This window comes from Macrobrachium rosenbergii, chromosome 17, assembly GCF_040412425.1.
Source record: "Macrobrachium rosenbergii isolate ZJJX-2024 chromosome 17, ASM4041242v1, whole genome shotgun sequence".
Classification (NCBI taxonomy): Eukaryota; Metazoa; Arthropoda; class Malacostraca; order Decapoda; family Palaemonidae; genus Macrobrachium; species Macrobrachium rosenbergii.
In genome coordinates this window covers 29,281,071-29,304,062 of record NC_089757.1, presented here as the reverse complement: position 1 = coordinate 29,304,062, position 22,992 = coordinate 29,281,071, and the positions used below count along the sequence as shown (strand labels likewise).

At 35.2% G+C, this 22,992-nt stretch overlaps 1 protein-coding gene across 10 annotated transcripts in view; it reads right to left on the bottom strand.

The window, feature by feature from the left end:
- The window catches only part of LOC136847835 (organic cation transporter protein-like), an 89,556-nt gene that overhangs the window by 38,446 nt on the left and 28,118 nt on the right, over nt 1-22,992 (bottom strand). Inside the window, exons 1-2 of one of the 10 annotated variants that reach the window (XM_067119789.1) lie at nt 19,604-19,674; nt 13,736-14,069 (exon numbers count right to left, since the gene is read on the bottom strand). The exons of 3 other annotated variants lie outside the window; for them this stretch is intronic. In XM_067119789.1, coding sequence (XP_066975890.1) covers nt 13,736-13,929 — 194 coding nt within the window. In that variant the 5' untranslated portion in view covers nt 13,930-14,069; nt 19,604-19,674. Of the gene's footprint in view, nt 1-13,735; nt 14,078-19,038; nt 19,213-19,603; nt 19,675-22,992 lie in introns of those variants that run through there. 6 more of the 10 variants (XM_067119786.1, XM_067119785.1, XM_067119790.1 and 3 more) reach the window with 6 other exon arrangements.

Genomic DNA, 22,992 nt, shown 5'->3' with positions numbered 1-22,992 from the left:
TCAAGGTAAGTTAATCATTTTGAAATATTATTGTTCTGAGATCTGTTGTAGTGGATGTAAAGAATATTGCATTCTAATCTGTTTATAACTCAAATATCAGAAAGCTTCTTGTAAACAAAGCGACAACAGAGAAGTCTACCATAAGAAAGTAATTCTGATTAATTTAGAATAAGATCGTCCTTCAAAAAAAGGGCAAAACAATAAAAATAGCTGCTAAAAAAATAGGCATACAACTAGTGCTTGTGAGCAGTGGCGTCGCTATGGGGGGGCCAAACCGCCCCAGTCAGATGATTGGCGCCCCAAGCTGAAACTCCCTTTGTAGCTAAACTTTAACCCTTACAGTATTTGATACATTTGCATATAATAAGAGATGAAAATTAATTGAAAATTGAGCTCTATAATTTCAAGTACAGGTTTACTAATACAAATACTATTATTTTCCTTCATTCACACAGATATATGTATTCGAGAATAGTATATTCTACTAATTACAGAATTGGTACATTAATTTTGAGTAAATTTCTTTGGCCGCCCCAAAAATATCTTGGCCCCTAGGCACCCCCACTGATGGAATGCCAGCTACGCCACTGCTTGCGAGACCAAGATTCTTTTCCTTGTTTTACCATCTATTTTTTTTCCTTGGCATTATGATTTCATAACTTTTACCGTACAGAAATTATTCACATTCATTCAAAATTAAGTAGTAATTAGAACAAGGTTTAAATAATATATCTTACCAAACGAGTAATCTGAAGGCATAGGTCTAGCCTAAGCTACCAAACTACAGCTTCTTGCTGTTACCAATCTATGAGACATGTGGGTTGATGAAAGCATACATGAAGCCAAGATTTGCTTCGCAAGTACTTTGTTTACCACATAAACATGATTTCTATTAGTATATATGAGGTTTCTTTAGCGATTTAGGATAGTCAGCATGGATTTGGGGTAATTTTGGTTCAGACGCAGGGTGAAGCTACCTATTTCTATGGCATTAATTAACTACATTTACGTATCTAATTTTGTAATAATGATAAACGTACATCTACAAGTACGGACAAAATAGTTAAGATTAAGGTGGCCTTGTGCCAGCACGGGATCTTAGAGAGAGCGCCAATTCATTATACAAACAGCTTACCCCTACAGTTACTTAGATCTAAATGCTGTATGATGTTTCTTGTCTAGGCGAAAATGTTAAATATTTATAAATGGGCTTTAAATAGAACAGTAAATCTTTGTAAATATTAAGAAAAATATGTTATCATGCATATAGGCTGTGGAGAAGAAATGAACTGAAGACAAATCCTAAGCAAGGCGGAATAGGAAGGAGATTAAAATACCTGGAAATGAAAAACAACCTCAATAATCCTATAATTATAGCCTCAGGGCTTGTCTCCGAGACATTTCAAGGTCTGTCACGCACGTGTCAAGTTGTTGTTTTGTAAAATTGGCACCAGGCCAGATCTTTAAACGCCACGCCAGAGAGGTCTCTTCGTCGTGGGTCGAGTATTTTTTTAAAAGGAACCTCGTTTCCAGAGTTGTTATTATAAACAGTTTCTGAATTTAATACTCTGTCATATATATAAAACATGTCATACTCTCAGCATATTATTGTGGCACATAGTTATTTTTTGTGTATCATGAATACTGACTGCTTAAAAAGGGAATGAATTTTTCTAATCAGATTATACAGATTAGAATGCAAAATTATTAACTTCAATTACAATACCTCCTAAGAATAGAAATATTTCGGAATATATTTTACAGTGATGGATAATTTACCTCTACAATAACATATTCTTTGGATAATTATACAAGAACGAAAAAAAGGCAAAGCTGCCTTGGTGATTCATCTGTACAGTATTGCCTCCTGGCGCCCAAGGCCTCTAAACGCCTCTTTAATATTCGCGGAACATTGACGGCCATTGGGGAACCGCTATTGTTAGCGGTTGCTCTATAAGGGTTAGCACTGCAAAAATGATTATTCGCTGATGAACACGCAAGAAATTCAGCTGAAACTGAATAATAATCGTTAAATTTTGCAATTATATTCAATAAATTTCAGTTGTCTATTTAATTTTGATATTGACACACCAAAAGCCAAGGAACAAATGGAATTCAAAGAGCGAGGAGTCACAAAAGCAAGTACGATTCCCAGGACGTGTCCCTTGTGCCAGGTAAGCTCTGATTTCTAGCCACAAGCAAGGGACAAGATCATTCGTTTCCTCAAGCACCAATTGCGCCTCTGCACTGTCGACGTTGGAAGAGATTAATAAATAACATGGTGGTCAGTCGACTTAAGTGGGTAGTAACCGAGGTGGTTTGAAAAGGACATGGGGACAACAACCTTTGAAGAATGATGGTAACATTCTTCAATTTAGTACAAAGAAAAATTTGCTTCAGAGTGACTTACATAGAAATTGTTTTTTGTAGTTTGATTAACGATTTTAACTTTTATAACTTATTTTTACTGTCTGGTTTTAATTTGTAAATTCCGTATATTTTACAGCCCTGGGGATGAGATTTAATTATTTAATGTCTCGAAAATTTGAACAATAAATGTGTAATGCTATGCTGGCTTTTTCCCACCCTATTCCTACTGAATCTTCGGTGTTCCTGTATAACCTATTTATAAATAATCATGTACATCTTGCCCATGTATATGAACACACAATATATGGAACTGAACTGAAGGGTCCTGATATATACCAGTATAGATGTATTCGATGAATGATGATTATATAGCCTACTCTTTCAGCCACGATCATTGGTGAATGTGAAAAGCAGGCAGGTGATCTGGGTATTTATATTTAACATATACAGGTGGGGAATAATGACTGGCAGTATCAATGATAGTGATTAACTGTTGGACATTTGTAATTATATATATATAATTTATTTACACATATATATTATATATATACATGTGTGTATATAAACTTGAAAACTATAAAAACAAATACACTGAATATGAAAAAGCCAAAATAAAAACAAGACTGGAGCCACTACCCAATATCCAGAAATATAGCGGTCCACTGTACTCCTTTAGTCTATCTACGTATGCGTGGGCTGCTTGTTTCTCTAAACCACTGGTATCTATGGCCTTTACCGAGAGATATTTTTCTTCTTGATAACGCGATTTGCTTGCTGATCACTGAATGTATCTGTGCTTGGATATCTGAAGATTACTGTCCTTCTTTGAAATACCCAAAGCAAAAGGCGAATTCAAGGTCAATATCAACGACAAGCCTCCTGGTGGCATATCTGAGAAACACCTCGTTACCAGTCACAAAACTGATGCATGTTTCAGGTACTGAAAAGAAACGCACTTCTCATAATATAAAACATATATATATATATATATATATATATATATATATATATATATATATATATATATATATATATATATATATATATATAGTATATAATATATATATATATATATATATTATATATATATATATATATATATATATATTTATATATATATATATATATATATATATATATATATTATATATATATATATTATATATATATATATATATATATATATATATATATATATATATATATATATATATATATATATATATATATATATATATATCTTGTCTCAAACCCGTGACCGAAGAGTCAACAAAAATAAAAACATAAGCCTCGACATAAACTGATGCATCTGAATCCCTTTCAATTGAAGCTAATTTTTCAAATTCGTAAGACTAATCGTCTTGCCGTCTGATAGGAATGCTTTCGTTTTGTCAAAGGTGCTCATCGTTATCTTGTGATGATTCTTCCACCTTAAGAAGCGCCTCAGTTTCTGTAGAATTATTTGGAATTTACAATTTTTTCTGTTTAGGTTTTCTACTTAGGTTTAGCACCTGAACACCAATATCATATCCTCGGATATACGCGGAACCTGACCATTTTCTAATCGTAAAAGTACCTTCACGAACCAAAAATTTTCTACAGGTTTTTGTTGCCAATGGAGAAGGTAGGTAATATTCTAACATCCATAGAGCAACTGAACACTAAAGGTCATTTCGAACATGTGAAAGTTACGCAGAGAAAATTATGTAAGAGATAAAGGAATGTCGGGTTTGAAGAAAACATTATTTATTCCGTGGTATCTGTGCCTCGGATATATTACCCATATGATTCCTGACTTTCAGATTAGAGGAAAATAAGTAAAGCACAACATACATAAGTGTGTGTGCTAAATTATAGTACCTGCAATTTATCAACCGATTATTTAATTAAGGGAAATGTTTAAAACGGCTTACGGACTGTTACAATTTAAACTATTTCAACGTTTATTTTGTCACAAGTCAAAGATCAAACCGTCACCAAAGCCTTTTCAGGATTTATCTTAAATATATGAAGAAGCTGTGCAAAATATCTTGAGGGTTACTGAAAATATTTTTCACAAATTCATATCTATAAAAAATAATCCGATCTGTCTCATTGTAGAAGCATTTATAACTCCTTCTTAAATGCTACAAGAAGTAGGTTTGAACGCATCAAGTGTAACATATGAATATCTAGAAAGTTATGTAATGAAATTCCCTTCTGACTGACTGTAGATTTTTTCAAGACCGAATAGGAACCAAATGAGAAAAAATTCGAGATCATTCTGGCTACAGAACATTTTATGAATATAATATATATATATATATATATATATATATATATATATATATATATATATATATATATATATATATATATTATATATATATTATATATATATATATATATATATATATATATATATATATATATATTATATAATTTCAAATTTTGAAGAATCGATTTACATAATTTCGGTTCCTTAAGCAACTGCACTGAGATTGTAACGATTCCATCTAATCATAGTTGTCAAATTTACAGCTATATTTTCAAATTGAAAATAATTATGATCATACGTCTGCGGACAGGATAAACAAACAGAACATTTGTAAAGTAAATATATCCAGTTGTTAATTTTTTCATACACAAAGATATTACTTTTAAACAAGCTTTACAACTTAAAAGAAAATGGATGACCATGATTTTGGGTTACAGAGTTGGTGGACTTATGAAGGCATACACGATACCGGATGCTTGTTAGCTCAAGAGACTCATTTTTCAGTCCTATTCCCTTCACTTCGGAACAAATTAACATACTTTTAGCTTCAAGGTTATCATGCAGACGTCAAAGGTCGCCTGAAGTGGTACTTTTGATTTCTAGAACAACCCCTCGCCATGATAAGTACGGCTCTTGTAATATCTAGTACTTAATCGAAGATAAGAAGCGAGTATCAGAATGGCCTATCATTTTTTTTTATTGATGACATTTAACTGAGCAGGGAAAGATACGGGCAAAAGTTTACAATAACCAATTTCATTACAGCTTTTCGACTGGGGATCTTACTGATTTGGTACAGTTCTGCCTATTTTAACAAAACTGAAAACAGCCCATCAGTGGGACGGAGTTTGTAATATGTGTCTATTATAAAAGGCTGAGACTTGCAGATGATAAACTAACGACTGAGGAGAGAGAAAATTAACCACAAAAACCAAAGAAACAATCTGAGTTGGTTTGCAAGAAGAGAAAGTTGATAGTAAGTGCGATCAAGGACAAGCTTATAGAGATAAGTGGAAGCCAGGAAAATGCAGCAGTGAATGTTAACATGGGATGGGGAAGAAGGTAATGGTGGGTGAAGCAAGGAAGATGTAAGGATGTGTGTGAAGCATGGGAGGGATACTTGAAAGTAATGGTGGGTGAAGCAAGGAAGATGTAAGGATGTGTGTGAAGCATGGGAGGGATACTTGAAAGTAATGGTGGGTGAAGCAAGGAAGATGTAAGGATGTGTGTGAAGCATGGGAGGGATACTTGAAAGTAATGGTGGGTGAAGCAAGGAAGATGTAAGGATGTGTGTGAAGCATGGGAGGGATACTTGAAAGTAATGGTGGGTGAAGCAAGGAAGATGTAAGGATGTGTGTGAAGCATGGGAGGGATACTTGAAAGTCAAAGCTGGAATATATGATGTGTTGAGCCATTTCTCCTTTATGGAGGTCATGTGGATGTTGAATGCAAATAAAAGTAATTGATGCTGCAGTGAAAATTTGTTTGCAAAGTATGTGTGGCATAAAATGTAATGGAAGGATGAGAAATGCAGATGTATAAAAGAATAAGTGATAAAAAGGTTAGTGTAGGTGAAAGGACAATCCGAGTTAAAAGCAGTTAGTCATTTGGAAAGAATGGTGTATGATAAACTGGTAATCAGTGTACAATTCGAAAGTATTAAGAGGAAAGAGGAAAGGAAGACCTAAGAGAGTTTGGACAGATGGAAGGATTAAAGTGTTGGAAAGGAGGGGCATCAACATCCAGGAAATGTGTGGGGGTGTGCGTGTGTGTAACACAGAGGTGAATGGCGCAATGTGTACAGGGGTTTTTGATGCAATGCTGATGAGCCCTCTGTTTAGTGTATATGGCTAATGTTGTGGAAGTTTTCTGCACGGAGAAAACTTAGCAAACTGAAGTATGGAAGGGACAGATCACAGAAGAAGCAATAGAAGGTCGTAAAAATAAAAAAAAAAGAATGTATAAGCCACCATCCATGGATAGACAGACAGATAGATATATAGACATATACAATAGTGTGACTAACATTGCTGTTTGACAACATTTGCTGTACTGTCCGTATTAAAAACTATCATGTTTTCATGCTATACAGAGATTTAGAAGCAAGGTCACGTCTCGGAGGTATGAAAACATTATCTGAAGAAAAAATAAAGGAATTTATTATCAAGGTCATGTATTGGAGGTACATATGAAATCCTATCCGCCTTCTGTCTTCTCGCCCGCCGAAGAACAGGCAGCGCATGAAAATACCTGAACCAAAAACAAAGGCCCATCGTCAACAACTGAGATTAGATACAGCGCCTTCATAAATGTAAAAAATGTCGTATCAGCGAAGAAACTTTTTCGTCCAGGACCGGAGTTACTTGCCAAACTGTTAAAACCATCTCCATTCTCACACTCGCACATAAAAGCACGGAGAGAGAGAGAGAGAGAGAGAGAGAGAGAGAGAGAGAGAGATGTAAACGAGCCTGAATATTCACAGGCCTTGAGAAAAACAATCCAGAGGCAAGAATAAGAGGACTGTGACAGACGCTACCTGCTGAGTCAAGGCACTTGGAGTCAGGGGAAGCGCAGCGAGTTTCACTAAAGATAGCATTGTTCTTGCTACGCTCGTTACTATTCATCACCATAAGTAGCGCTTGGCGAGTCGAGCGGGATTCCCCGAAATGTCTTTTTATAAAAAAAAAAAAAATAAGGTGATAATGATGGCATCAGGATGGCTGTACGTGCTTTTTCGAGTGTTAATTCACAAGAAAGTTACACACACACACTCATAATAAATAAATAAATATAAATATAAATATATATATAAATATAAATGTATATATATATATATATATATATATATACATATACACATACATATATATTAGCTGACCAACCGGGTGCTGCCCGGGAAAACTCTGAAGGACAACTGCTTTCTCCTCCCTAACACCCCCTCTACTCTGACTTCCTCTTACTCTCTCTCTCTCTCTCTCTCTTTCCTGTTAAGATATTTGCTTCAATTACATTGCCTAGCATTTTTGGCATTTTACATTTCACTCCCTCTCACCCCTGCATTCCTACTGGAGCTGAACTTTGACTTAAAGGGCATTGGAAGTGTTACTTTTCATCTCAGTGACCTCAAAAACTATGAATCAGACACTAATATCTGTCATTTTTTTACATTTTATTTTTCACCTTCTCATTCCCCTCCCCCATTCCTGTCGGGGCTGAACTTGGACTTAAAGGGCATCAGGAGTGCCACTATTCACCTCAGCGACCCCAAAAACTATAGATTAGATATTAATATTTTTAATTTTTTACATTTTATTTATTGGATTATTAGGTATTAGTTTCAATTCGACAGCCGGTAAATATCTGTTTATTATCTGTCGTAAATCTTGGTAAAAATGTTTATCGTAGATAAACTAATACCTAATAATCCAATGACGATCAAGTCTATGTTTAAATATACAGAAAGTCTGCAACCTTTGATGACCTCAGGAGTCATATACCTGTTTAATTGCCCCAGATGTGACCTGGGGAAGTATGTGGGCTCCACTCGTAGGTTGTTGAAGGTGAGATTAGACTCATCGTGGCGTAAGTTACCGAACGGGTGCTAAATTATCAAACCCCAAATTTTTCGTGCATAAGAGACCACGGGAAAAAATGCAAATATAATATCAATTACAAGGATTTCAAAATAATAGGCAAAGCTCCGAATGACCACAACTGTCAATACTAGAATCTCTTTTTATTAAAAACAACTAGTTCCCAATTAAATACTCAGTCCACGTCAACACCTCTATACCTCTCGTGAGTTTCCGTTGGAACCAAACGGACCCTGAATGTCACTCAGCTTTTGCCTTCAGCACTATTTGGTATTCATTGTTCTTTCTGTTATGTTTCTTTTTATACTTTTTATGTAAAATTTCTTTTTCTCGTTTTAAAATCTGAGTCTATTTTTAATTCTGTTGTCTTTAATTTTATAGTTTTGAAAATGGGACACATGGTCCTGAAACGTCAGCATAATAAAGTACATTGAAAGCCATACAAGAATTCTCCTTCTCCCCTAACTCGATGTATATATACATATATATATATATATATATATATATATATATATATATATATATATATATATATATATATATATATATATATATATATATATAGCAGGAAACAAACTCGAGTCCCATAATCACAACTTAGTCATGTTGCCTACTTGACCACTAAACGTGGGACTCGCCTAACATCACTGGATAAATTTTCTCCAGAAATACCCTTAAAGACTAAATGCTCCCATTCTTTCGCCATTTACTTTAAACACTAAAATCCCACATCTTCCTGGCTTCCTCTTAACTTTATCATCTTTCTCTTATTCACTTTCTCTTTTAACTTTCTCCTCCTACACTATCCAATGTCTTATGGTTTAGCCGAACTGATGAGCAACTGACTTATCCATTCGGGTGTCATGAGAGCGACGTTGATTTCGACTCTATTTTACCTGAATTCCTGTCGAATACAGGTTCTGTACTTGGAGTCAATCTCCACCGTATTGCTGATTGCTAAGTTTGTCACTTATAGACACGTGACTGTTTTAAACTGACAAATATTAAGTCAGGATTAATAGAGTACTCTGTTAATCCTGTATTACGCAACAAATATCAATTAATTTCGTATCCACTTTACCTTGGGAGCTACAACTCATGAGTGCATCTGTCCTAAGCAGATCGCGTCATTTGTTTACTTGTTTCAAGTGTCTTACTTCTTTGTTTCGGTGTGTGTATTTAGTGTCTTAACAAAGTGTTTTAACTTTATTTTCTGACAACTTTTACATGACCTAAAAGAAGAAGAAGTAATAAAAAATGGAATCATCCTTAGTTACAAAGAAAACGGGATGGAGAAAGCGCACTGTGAATCACTACTGCTTACAAAAATACGAGAACCACATTTTAACCACTTTTCATGCGGTCATCGCGTCATATTTCAGTCAGGTGAACATCACGTATCAACAACAGCCAAGAAAAACGGCATGATAACAAAGATAACAGGGTTAGGGAGCCTATTGGATTTGAAGTCTAGGAATTTTTAGTCTTAGCTGTTACGTGCCTCTCCATAAATAACAGAAATTACGGCTGACAAAATATAATTCTACCCAAAGTGTTTTTCTGTAAGGAAGAACAAAAAAGTTTTTAAACAGTATATTGCTTCCATGGCTGAAATTGAGTCTATTTTTACTATTTTTTCGATAGTACTAATGTTCTAAGATGATCTTATATTTTGACATTCTCTTACTACACAGACTCGATAAACAAGATTCCTTGATATATAAAACACTAATAAATCCTGTACTAAACTCCTTCGCCAGTCAGCTGCTCGTACAGGAAAGGGCAACCTTAAACAGCAGCAGCTTTCAAGTCAAGTGTTATTTCAATACACAGGCAATGAATGCATGAAGGAAAACATGTTTGCCATGATTGGACGATAAAAAAAAAAAATTCAGGCGAAACCTTTTCTTCCTTCTCAATATCTGTTAGGCCAGAATGATTATAATTACATAATTAAGCTGCGCCTCATTTTCACTGCTGCCTTCAGGTACCAGGCAAAAACCTGCAAGGTTTCAGAAAATGAGGAAATAAAAGCTCTGAATAACATTCTTTGATCTGACATGGGCTTATTAGGGGTCTTCAACTGACTTACGTAATATGAAGAGACTTCCTGCACTCATCATTCCACTTGGTCCAAACAGCTTATCAGGCAAGTGGGAACATATCTTCCACAAGATAACCTCTCATATCTGCCCAGTGCGAAAACACACGAACATATGGCCCAGTGTGACATTTACGTTTCCATGTCGGTCAAGACATCATAAAATATTTTTTTTTATGATCAAATAAACGGAAATGCGTGAGAAACCACACTTCTGACTTAAGATGGGGTGCTTTTGACGCTAAGGTGCGAGTTTCAGCAGAAAAGGTGAGAGGTGACTGGTATATGTGCCTTTTAACCCTTATTACCTACACTAAACTTCTGAAGGTTGGTTGGTTTAGATAAAGTGACCCTATTTATGCCAGCATGGGCCCTTGGTATGGTGTGAGAGTAGAAGGCTTGGCGTGGGCCCTGGAGTGGACTACCTAACAGAGACGAATTTCTAAAGGGAGTTACCTTGACATGTTGCCTAAAGGCATTGGAGAATCTAAGAAAATCCGAAGATTTTATCAGAAATTATCTTCCGCTGGATTTGTGTGGCGTCACAGCAGCTAGGGTCATAGACGTCGAAAATAAATATGGTGTTTGCTAAAAGTATATAGCAATAAAACAACGCCAATCATCAAATGTTCATACAAACATGCACTTATTATAATTTAGAAATACAAAAGAGAACATTCATGCTTTATGAAGAGGACCGCTTTGTAGGCGTTAAAAAAAATCTACATTAAGAAAACCACTTCTTTTGAGAACCTGGATATGGTTAATCCAATTCCCGTGTGCTCTGAGAGCAAACACTCAAGTCCCCAAGTGCTTTACCAGCATGGAGACCAGTCATCACAAAATAAATTTGGGAGGCCAGTCATTACGAGCCCATGAGTTAGAAGTGTCGAACACGTCTTCAGAAACAAATGGCATCCCACCTTCTTGCCATACTGTTGTCTCCCCACAGGACAGATGATTCGCTTATTTTCACCATTCGTGGCAACAACCGGTTCTCTCTCACAAGATTTGCCAGGTATCCTTCGCTTTGCTTTTGGCAACTGGGAAAGCGCCACTAAATAACAAAATAATTGCTTACCCCCAATTTTCTGTGCTGATAAAAGGAACTCAACGGGCATTACGTCAAGATAAACTCCTCTGGTTTTTATGATGATGAAACTGTGCGGAAACCTTGCTTCTTCAGAACGCAGGCAAATCAGACATCAGACAATGACATTCGACCGGATGAAGGACTCTATGCAACCACATAATTGCTGAGGCCAAGGACGATTCCTATTCAAGGAAGAAAGAAGACAAAGGATAGGGGATGAAGGATCTGAATGGGATTCTTAGATCGCATGGAATTTGGCCATTTGTTGATGGAGGGGTCAACAAAGGATTCCGGCACTAAATGATGTCTACAAAATAATGAGAGCAATTCCTCTTCCGGGAGATGCTCTTGGTCTTAATGTCCAGAGATAATAATATATAATAAAAATGAAATAAAAAAGTACATTTTGGGCGACATTTCCTTTGGCATATAGCTTAAAACGGCCTTGTGATTGGTGAATTAATCACTGGTCATTATCCATATTGCCTCCAGAGCCGCGTGACGCAAAGGGCATCAGTAATATTACACAACTCATGTCTCTCCTGTGTCTCCACTTTCATAAATCTCCACTGATCTCCGACCACCCCATTCAGCCATTGTTTCATTTGCATCTTTTAGTAATTCATTCATTTCAAATTCAAGAGGATCTGTATTGGGAATTCTCGTTACAGAATACTGTATTTGAAAGACTGAACCTCGGTAATCCTACTTGGATGTGAACAAAAAGGAAGTCGCTTCATGGCAAGTGTTGTCTGTGATAGATTACCTCAGGAAATGTATTAAGAACAGATGTCCTGTGTCAATACTGTTAGGCGTACATACAGCGTTTGATAAAGTAGCGCAGGGGGGGCCTAAGATAGAAACTTAGATTGGACAGGCTGATAAAGCAAAGATGAAACATACATATTAGAAAATACTTCTAAATAAACGGCATCAAAAGTATTCAGTAAGTTGCCCAAGGAATTGTAAAGATTTGAAAATTCAGATACACTTTCCAAGAGAATAAAGACATCGCTATTCTAAAGGACTGAGTCCCGTGAGAAAGAGAAGTCTATAAACTGTACGACAAACAAGCTGGGAATCATGGAAGACCAAATAAGGGTAGATAAGAGGGACTCCAAAAACGAGGGAAAGGCAAGAACCATCACTGATAACTATTAAAATAACATAGGGGCGTACTATTTCGAAAACTACGTACAGATGTGCAAATGATTCAGAAAAAGAAGTTACATAATATTTCATTTTTGTATAATTACCTCTGAAGTAATATAAAATATGAAAAAAATACGTCCTGCAAAAAAATGACAAACGTTAACTTTCTAGAGACCCCTAAAAGATATTTATATACTCCTTCATAGACAAGCAATGTTGTATGCTGAGTAAGTTTTTTTTAATTTCTATGAAGAAAAACCCAAATATTCACAGATATTTGATTGTGCTTAGTTTTTATAACCGTAGTCAAACCCGTTTTACTTAATTAAAACAAACAACTTCAAAATATTTGATGGTATATTATGACACCCAATTTACTCTGAACTCCAAATAACATCCGTAATGGGTCGAAAATTTTCGGCCCTATGTTTAAATTTAGCTGAATGTCATGGGAAACTCGTATAAAAAATGCTAATTTCTATTAGGTCCTGGTAATTTCTTGTATGAACTAAAATGTGCAGTAACTGTCTCTGTTATAAGACAAAGTTTACAATTTTAGTAACTGAAGATGCTAGCAGAATGGTTAACATCACTTTTCGGCTAATCAGTCATTTTTACTTGAGATTCTCACGTATTCCCGTTCAAAATATGAAAATGTATTTCTCGTTTACGAAATGATTACCAACTAAATTACTTTGTAAACTGTTTTGGGCTAAATGAAAACATTTAATGCATTTTGGCAAACTTCCTTTTTCTTTTTATTTACCTAATCTCCCTGACACTTATACGTAGGTCTACCCGTATTATAATGGAAAATTCTTATACACACACACATATATAAATATATATATATATATATATATATATATATATATATATATATATATATATATATATCCATTATAATATGAGTAGGCTTCTAGTATAAGCGTCAGGAAGGTTATGCAGATGAAACGAAGGATTATATATATATATATATATATATATATATATATATATATATATATATATATATATATATACATATATGTATATATAAATATATGTATATATATATCGCACATGTGTATGTATGTATGTATGTATATATAATATATGTAAATATAAATATATACACGTATACACACACACATAATATTATATAACCCACTAATAGGAAAGGGACTTACCTCTTATCCATGCTGGAATTTCCTAAAAAGGTCATGCCAACGACCACCATGGCGGGCATAAAGGAGCCCCAGCAAGCAAGAAAGAAGACATAGCGTTGGTATTTCCCCATGTGACCTAAGATGTCGTTTATTGCCTCGTAATCCATCCCAGTGGAAGAGTTTTTAGACTCAGGCGTACTTTCTTCAGAAGCCATGTTGCCGCAAGCAAACGAAACTCTTGTTTTTTCAACACCTCTATTATCTTTCACTTTGTTTCACTGGTGTATTACCGAGAGGAGGAGAGCCGTTAAAGGGAAGTAATAATTATTCGTATGTCGCGGAAGTTCTTGTCGCACTATTGGAGTATTCACAGATCATAGCAATAAAATAACGTGGATATAATTACGAGACCACATACAAAAGTATTTTATCCTTTTAACAACCGGTACGTCACGAATTAATCAAAACTCAATGGTAACGACTTTCAGTCAACATCAAAAATCTATTTTAAAGGATCATAACAGCGTCATAATCCCACTGCCACTTACTAATATCAAAACTTTACGGAAATTATTTCAGGCCCAAGTTTTAGTGATTAATAGGACGCAAAGAATGGAAAATAAACCAAAGAGAATAAGACATTACATCACACCAACTTCGTTCTGCAGCTTCATCCGTTTTCTACGACAAATTGATAATAAACAGGGTGAAAATGACTAATTACAATAGATATCTTTAACAAACTGGACTAATAAGCTCCATGAGACTTTATAATTCCCTATTTTCCCCCACTTGTTTCACAGGGTTCAAAGTGATTCCTTATAGAATACTAAGTTGGTCTAGCCAGCGGGTTCCGCGTACTCGCTGATATGACGGTACTCTAGTCCTGATTTCACCTATTCTGGGACTGGCGCAGACAGACGGCGCTGAATGCATCACTGCCATAATATTAGGCCTATGGTAGGTTACACTGCTCTTATGACAAGCTACTAAGTCGGCCTACAATCTTAATTGTAGAAACTGCTTCGAACAGAATCTAAATCCTGTTGTCACAAAAAATGACAACAAATTACCTAAGTAATTACCTAAAACCGTTATATACGAGCTTATTTGTTATCAGGCTTATTAAGCAATCTGTCAGGAAAGAAAATCTATTTTCAAGTCAAAAGTGTCATGATTTGCATAAAGAAAAAGTTCGATTAGAAGTATTACGATTCAAGTTCATGTCTAAGCCAGTCAATGTTCAGTTTTAAGTATATTTACGTGTTTTAATTTATCTTAATACTGTTTCTGCAATTGCTACATAGGTTTTAACAACAGTCAAACTATACAAGTGAAAGAATTTTCAACGAGATCAGTGACAGTTAAAACAAGTAAAAAATGCGCCGAAGTTTCTTCGGCGCAATCGAGTTTTCTGTACAGCGTATAATCAAGGCCACCGAAAATAGGTCTATCTTTCGGTGGTCTCGGTATAATGCTGTATGAGCCGCGGCTCATGAAACTCCCAGCCGGCTGTGGTGGCCTGGTCTATATCGTTGCCAGATGCACGATTATGGCTACGTTTAACCTTAAATAAAACAAAAACTATTCAGGCTAGAGGTCCGCAATTTGGTATGTTTGATTCTTGGGGGGTGGATGATCAACATACCAATTTGCAGCCCTCTACCCTCAGTAGTTTTTAAGATGTGAGGGCGGACAGAAAAAGTGCGGACGGACAGACAAAGCCGCAATAGATTTCTTTTCAGAAAACCAAAGAAACCACAAGTGTTTTTTTAACGTATTCACAGTTAGGCTATATTACACGAAGTGACACCATTGTTGACAAGCCTTTAAAACAATACATGTTTTTGTTTATCAAACCAGATAAGTATAATGGGGCAGCAATTATAAATTATGAAGAGAAATTACTATACAAAATAAATGAGAACCAATCTCAACGGTAAGACTAAATTCAAAATATGTAAAGCTGTACAGATGACGAAGACAGTATACAAAAGCAACATAAATGTTAAAAAAACAAAACATTATTATTTACGGAAACTCCATAAAAAACTAAATTAAATAAATAAGGCAAAATTTGTGTGAAATGGGACATATCCACCCATCCGTTTACAAACGGTTTACGCGAAGCGTAAATAAGATACAGTAGGCCTATACACTTCTACCCTACTGTGCAAATCGGCCTTTATGAAACTGTCAAAATCCCTGATAAAACCAATCCATCTTTGCAAGCAACAAAAATACTCTAAAATCTAAGTTATTCATGAGTTCAACATTGTTATTTCAATTAATTACATTACACTATCAAAACGGTTAGTCATGATATATCATTACATACAATTAAAAACCAGCATATTTCGGTTTAGGAATTTTAGATTCTACATAAAATAACAAAGGAAAACTTCAAGATCAAGAGTTTTATTTATGCAGTTGTCTTAAATGTTAACAAAATGTTTCTGGAGAGGTTTTTATTTATAAATGCAAGGTCCAACAAATACGCACGATGAGATGTCTTCAAAACCCATTCTTTCCGCCCTCACGTAAATTTTTAAAAATCTAATCAGCTATATCATCTCCGTTTCTTCAATTAATTTCAATATCGAGGACTACTGTACATTTATATATGCAAATAATTTCGGTCTCACATACAAACCAAAACAATGCGGAAAGGACAGTATTATTATTATTATTATTATTATTATTATAATGGGAATAGCCTGCATCTCTGATAATTTCAAGAAGAATGATGCATCGATTGAAGAAAATGCATCGCTCGGTCTCGTATGCCCCATGAGAAAAGGAATTCAAAGCCAGTCTGATCAAATTTGAAATTTCAAGATTCAGTAACTACATATTAGTATACTATATATATATATATATATATATATATATATATATATATATATATATATATATATATATATATATATATATATATATATGTGTGTGTGTGTGTGTGTGTGTGTGTGTGTGTCAACTAACAGGCACGCATCAAAAATAGCAGGCCTACGCCGTGAGACTTTTTTTACTTAGTCTTACGTGGACACTAAGAAGGAACTAGGCCATAATAGTGGGCGGTCTACTGGGGCTTTTACACTGTTACTACCGCTATATAATACTAATTTACCATACATTAATGTATTTAAGCAAAAATACTAAAAATCATATATACAGGGTGTGACACGAGTTTATGTGAATATTTTGGGAAATGAAAGAAAAAGTCATTCTGAGCAGAAAATGTTCTATATACATATGCATTTTAAGGCTTCGTTTGTCGGTGAGGTGAATTTTTAAAATCACTGTTATCATTAAATATATATATATATATATATATATATATATATATATATATATATATATATATATATATATATATATATATATATAGAACATTTTCTGCTCAGAATGACTTTTTCTTTTCATTTCCCAAAATATTCACATAAACTCGTGTCACACCCTGTATATATGATTTTTAGTATTTTTGCTTAAATATATATATATATATATATATATATATATATATATATATATATATATATATATACTACATGTAAATAAATAAATATATATATGCATTATATATATATATATATATATATATATATATATATATATATATATATATATATATAATCGTACTTTTAATTACTTCACATACTCTGAACCATGAGAGAATGACCTGAATGTATTAATTCTCAATTCAGTTTCGGTGTTCGTTAAAAATATTTTTTGAGCATAACGTAAAAACATGGATTGAAAGACTAATTACTGCTGTCCAGTATGAATATGTTCAAGCTTAATCTGGGATGGATTAATAGCACCGTTCTAAACTAATAACAAGTTTACTTACTGGCTTAAATTTAGGTCAGCTCTATGCTCTTTTAGCATATATATGTTAAAGGCAGATAGCGAAACCAGGCATTTCAGAATAGCCTGAAATTCAGGCAGATAGAATGACTTAGGACATTTAACCTTCCCAGGCCTAGTACTAACACTGTTTCGCCGTGTTTAGTACTAGCCCCTGGGGATCAAATGTCCCTAAGTGGTTTTTGCTATCTGCCCAAAATTTTAGGCAGTTCGTGAAGGGCCCCTAGTTTCACTATCTGCCTATATATATATATATATATATATATATATATATATATATATATATATATAATATATATATATATATATATATATATATATATATATATATAATATATATAGAACGCGTATTATTTCGGTAACCAAACAACAATTACAAAATTACAGTATAGCTCGAGTTGGTAAGAAAGACAGTCAGGCAAGTTCAAATCAAGTCACGTGTGCTGAAGTTCAAGGTCCTGGGTCGTTGGGATAGACCATATACTACTGGTGCATTTGATGGGAGCTAACATCAAGTATTCATTCCCTCTGTCCTTCTTTCATTTACAATAGGTTTTAGTAGAGACTGATCAAGCGAACCTGACTTAAATATTTACAGCAATGATGAAAATGACGCGTTGGACCCAAAAACTCTTTGATGAATTACTTATGGGGATATTGCATTAAAAATATGGTTGATGCGGTACTTCAGCAAATTAAAAATTAAGAATTATTTGGTATACGAAGGTTAATTTTTAGTACAATGAGAAAATTCTACTGCATTAGAGATGCTATATTCACAGTATTTTGGTTAGCAGATAACGTTCCGAGCACAATGTATAAAATATAAAACTAATAGTGATTAATATATGACTTCAGCTCGTGTTCAAGGTGGAAGTGCGAATCTCTAAACTGAAGGGCATCCAGTTGTCAGAAGTGACTCTAGGAAGAACATTCAAAAGGCGGGAGGGGTTTTCCCCGATAGTACTGGTAGGCTCAGTGCAAGGACACCGGTCTCTACACGATGGGCATTAATTGGAAGGAGATTGTTAATGAATGACAGACTGCGCCTATGAATAAACAGCGTGATTATAGAAACATATACCATGATCAGAACGGCCATACGGTAAAGTAAGAAATTATAAGTGCGCATTCGATTATGGGTCTAGGTCACTTTGGACTGTCTTACTTTTAGGCCACACATGCATCGAACCTAATTTACACATGTAGCTGCAAACACATACTTTACTAAAAGACATTTGTTTAATCCACGTCATTCGTTCATTCACAAAAGAAATTATAGACACTAAATGTTGCCACTTTTTATCGTATTTCTTACACTGAAAGTACACAACACTTGTCTTGGATAATTCCACGCAGTAACCAAAATAATCACTTAGATTATTTTCAGGTAAAAAGCACATAAATCTTTCCCATAATTTAATCTCAAAATTTAATTACAAAATGCACAAACACACAAACAAACAGCAGGAGCACAGTGGGCGGAAAACACAAACCAACCAGCGCTCGAGCAACAGGTGAAGTGAGTTGAGTGTTGGGGGAGAGTTGGTGAAATGATGGAGGAGAGTTGGGGTTCCTTGGGTTGCTTCCAACATTGTCCAACAAACTGTGGCTGACGGTCTCAGCCTCTCAGGCTGGATTTCAGCGGGCCGGCGGCTTTTGTTCAGTCTAATTTCAAGAGAGGTGGAAAAATGAAGAGAATGGTTGGACACTCATCTTCATTTAATTTTCTTCTGGATCGTTTCGACTTCCGTTGTCGCTTTTATTATCTTTGGTATTAATACTTTCACTTCCTTTACGGTATTTCATGCGATTTCGCATGTCCTTTGCTATAGTTCAGTAAACTTTTTCTACTGTTTAAAAACAAACCGATTGTGACTGATTAAAAAAAAAATATTGCTAGTACGAGAGGAGGAGTTATCCTTTCACTGGCTTTTTGCATGCACTTATTGTTAGTTCTTCACTATTATTCTTGAGAGACATCCTTTAAAAAAATAAAACTGGCTAACTGACAACGCGTACCTGTCGCAGGTACACTCCCTTCCCCACCCTAGCGTGGTTTGTTCACTATCTGGACATACGCTTTCGCTTTCTCAACGCAACAGTTTCGCTGCAGTTCCACACTTCCCAAGGGCTAGAGAGAGACCTTGACACCTTCTATGCCGTTGCCATATGCTATCGTATTATGTCTATTAACCTCAACTTCTATCCATAGCATCTGGCTTTTTATTTTGGCTAGTAATGGCATACAACCAATGCTCTCTAAGTGGTGCTGATATACCCTAAGGAAAATGTACAGCAGGGGTCATACGCGCGGTGGTTTTCAACGTCAATTGCTAGTTTGTCACCCATGCTGTGTTCTGGCAGAATCAACTGGTCCCGTCATGAGAATTCTTTTCTTTAAAAGTGACGCACTAATCTTAAAACCACTCAAAACATATATTCATTCATAAAGTGAAATGTATTTTATGCTCCATTGTTAACTTCCCGTAGATTTTGCTAAAATATATTTACCTAACGTTAATGCAACATAATGAATGAAGCAGTGATTTTATATATCCAGTAAAATCACTGATGAAACCTCCTTTCTAGAATACTTCGCACAATATCTATTTATCGGCAGACATGTTTAGTTCGTTCTGTTGAGGTGACATATGTTGCCATCATTAAACCTAATTCTTACATCTACAAACTCCCGTTTTTCCTCATACTCGTTTTTTTACAATGGTGCGAACAGAAGTTCCCAGTTACTGTAAAACTGGATGCAGATTCCAGAATATGAATTCCCTTTCATACGCAGCATGAGAACACAATCCACTTCACTTATTTTAATAATTGTTTTTACCACGAGATTTTCGTTGATTTTTTTTATGATTGTGAATCAGATGGCAATCTAGGAAGAGTGGTTCTACTTCAAGTCTGCTGTAACCCTGGGAGAGAGCATCAACGCAACGCAGACACTTTCTAAAAGCAGGTTATTTAAAATTAGCCGCTTTTTTATGTGGAATAAACCTAAGCCCCGGTAAATGTCAATGGGAAAATAATGGAGGCTTGGAATATTTCGTGGGAGAGTGAGCTTGGTGGTTGGTTGAGACTACGCTGACTTATTCCATTACAGGCATCTAATGTAGACCTCAGGACTCTGTTATCCAACCAAGACGAAGTTTGGCAAATACCAGAAAGAGCAGGAAATTATTGTGCCCGCTTTTACCATGGGGTTTTCAGTAATAATCATGCCAAGGTGAAAAACTTTCCTTTGCCTTTTTAAAAGTTCCCTTGGATGTAGGACATTTGCTGGAGTCTCGCAGCCTCGGGAAAGTGCACTTGCCCTACTCAAGCTATTTAGGGAAGTTTCTAAATTCAGCTGGGTTTTTAAAATCGTAAATAAGAACACTGAAGTGCGTATCTAAAATATGCTATAATCTTATTGAGTGGAGGCATTTATGGTTTTGTGGAGTTTACGTGAGATGTTTATATAAGGCAGTCTTATTATAATGCTGATGCAAACACACACAATATATATATATATATATATATATATATATATATATATATATATATATATATATATATATATATATATATGTGTGTGTGTGTGTGTGTGTGTGTGTGTGTGTGTATACTGTACATAACTTTTACTTAGAGAGGAAGAAAAAGCGAATGTAAATGTAATTAAGACAAGTGAACAGGCTAAGAAAGAAGTGGGAACATATAAAGAGAAACTGATGAAATGTTAGTCTAGGATTAAAGACATGGAGTAGGAGGAGTATGTGAGGAGTATGTAATGCTAAGGGCCCACTTAGGCAGCGAGAACCTGTCGGCACTGAGGTTAAGAAGAGGGAGTGGGATACGAAAACAAAAGTTTTACTGAAAGAAAAGACATTATTTGAGGTGCAGTCGTGCCGCTGACTGCACCTCAGGGATAGCGAAGATAATGTAGAAACTAATATAAAAGTTTGAAAGTATTTGCAAGACGAAAAAACTTGAGAGTAAATGTGAGCAAGAATAATCTATTATGAGGGTAAATGGATATCAAAAGATGGAGCGCTGATTATTAATATAGTTGGTAGAAGAATGGGAAATTACCAGCGGTACAACACCTACGTACCCAAACGAGGGTATTTCCTTAAGTGTCTACCGCGCCCCTTGTAATGGAGATTAGCACCTTGTGGCGGAGATTAGCATCTCCCTCATGGAAAGATGTGGCTGTTGCAAACGTAGTTACAAATTTAAACGTACCGAAGGGACATGTCGAGCCTTAGCAATTTAGGTTGCACCACTACCACTCTACGCAGGCGATGGCAAAGCAACCACAACAAAGGGGCAATAGTCCAACATTACGTAGACGATCATGATTGTAAACCGACCCTGGAACAATTATTAGAAAGCACAGAGGTCGTGCATGGAGAAGCCTGGTTCCACAGACTGCAAAGAGTATAAATCGACAACGGCCTACTTTACACATACAAGGGAACACGGATTTCATCCTCCCTTCTCCGAGGAAACCACAAGACATCTGTGAGAATCCGAAAGTAGAAACGAGCGACAAACACCCCTGATCACGACTACCGACGGCGGATCGAACGAAAACTATGGGCCAGAGACGGGAATCGCGCCCTTGCCCACGCCCTTTGTTGCACGTCACAGCATAGGGCATGTCCTAGAAATTCAGCACCCCATGACGTCATGTTTCAAAGTTTAGGCGCAGCTGCTAAGTCCACATGTAGTCATAAAAACTGAATATGTCAATTTGTAATTCAGTCCTCAAAGCGTCTCCTGTAGGCGAGGAGACGGTCCGTCCACTACAATACATGATTGGAAAGAAACTCGAATAATTTTTCCTTATTCCTGAGAAGCTTGCCTGGAGAGAAAAAGAAGTACAGACTGATTCAGTCTAAAAGCAAAAACAGTCTCTGCAGATATGCCACTGACTTCAATAGGAATTTCATGCATGCATGCATATATATATATATATATATATATATATATATATATATATATATATATATATATATATATATATATATATATATATATATATATATATATATATATATATTTCTAAGTGTGGTCATGTTTAACTTACCAATCTTATGTTTTGAGGTGTTGGCGACTTAGCTTGTTTGTAGCAAGACTGGATTTGTAAGATTGTTTTGCTGTTACTTATCCTAATTGCTATTCAGCTTTTAAGTGATTTTCTTGTTTTTCTTCTGTAAAGTTTTCTTACGTACAAAAATTCTCTTACTTTGTTCACTGTACCTTGAAAACGCGCAGCAATTACACGAAAATGTACTCGGTACTTAGTTTTTCATTTTCTCCTCCTTGTAGAACCTGCATATATATATATATATATATATATATATATATATATATATATATATATATATATATATATATATATATATGCAGGT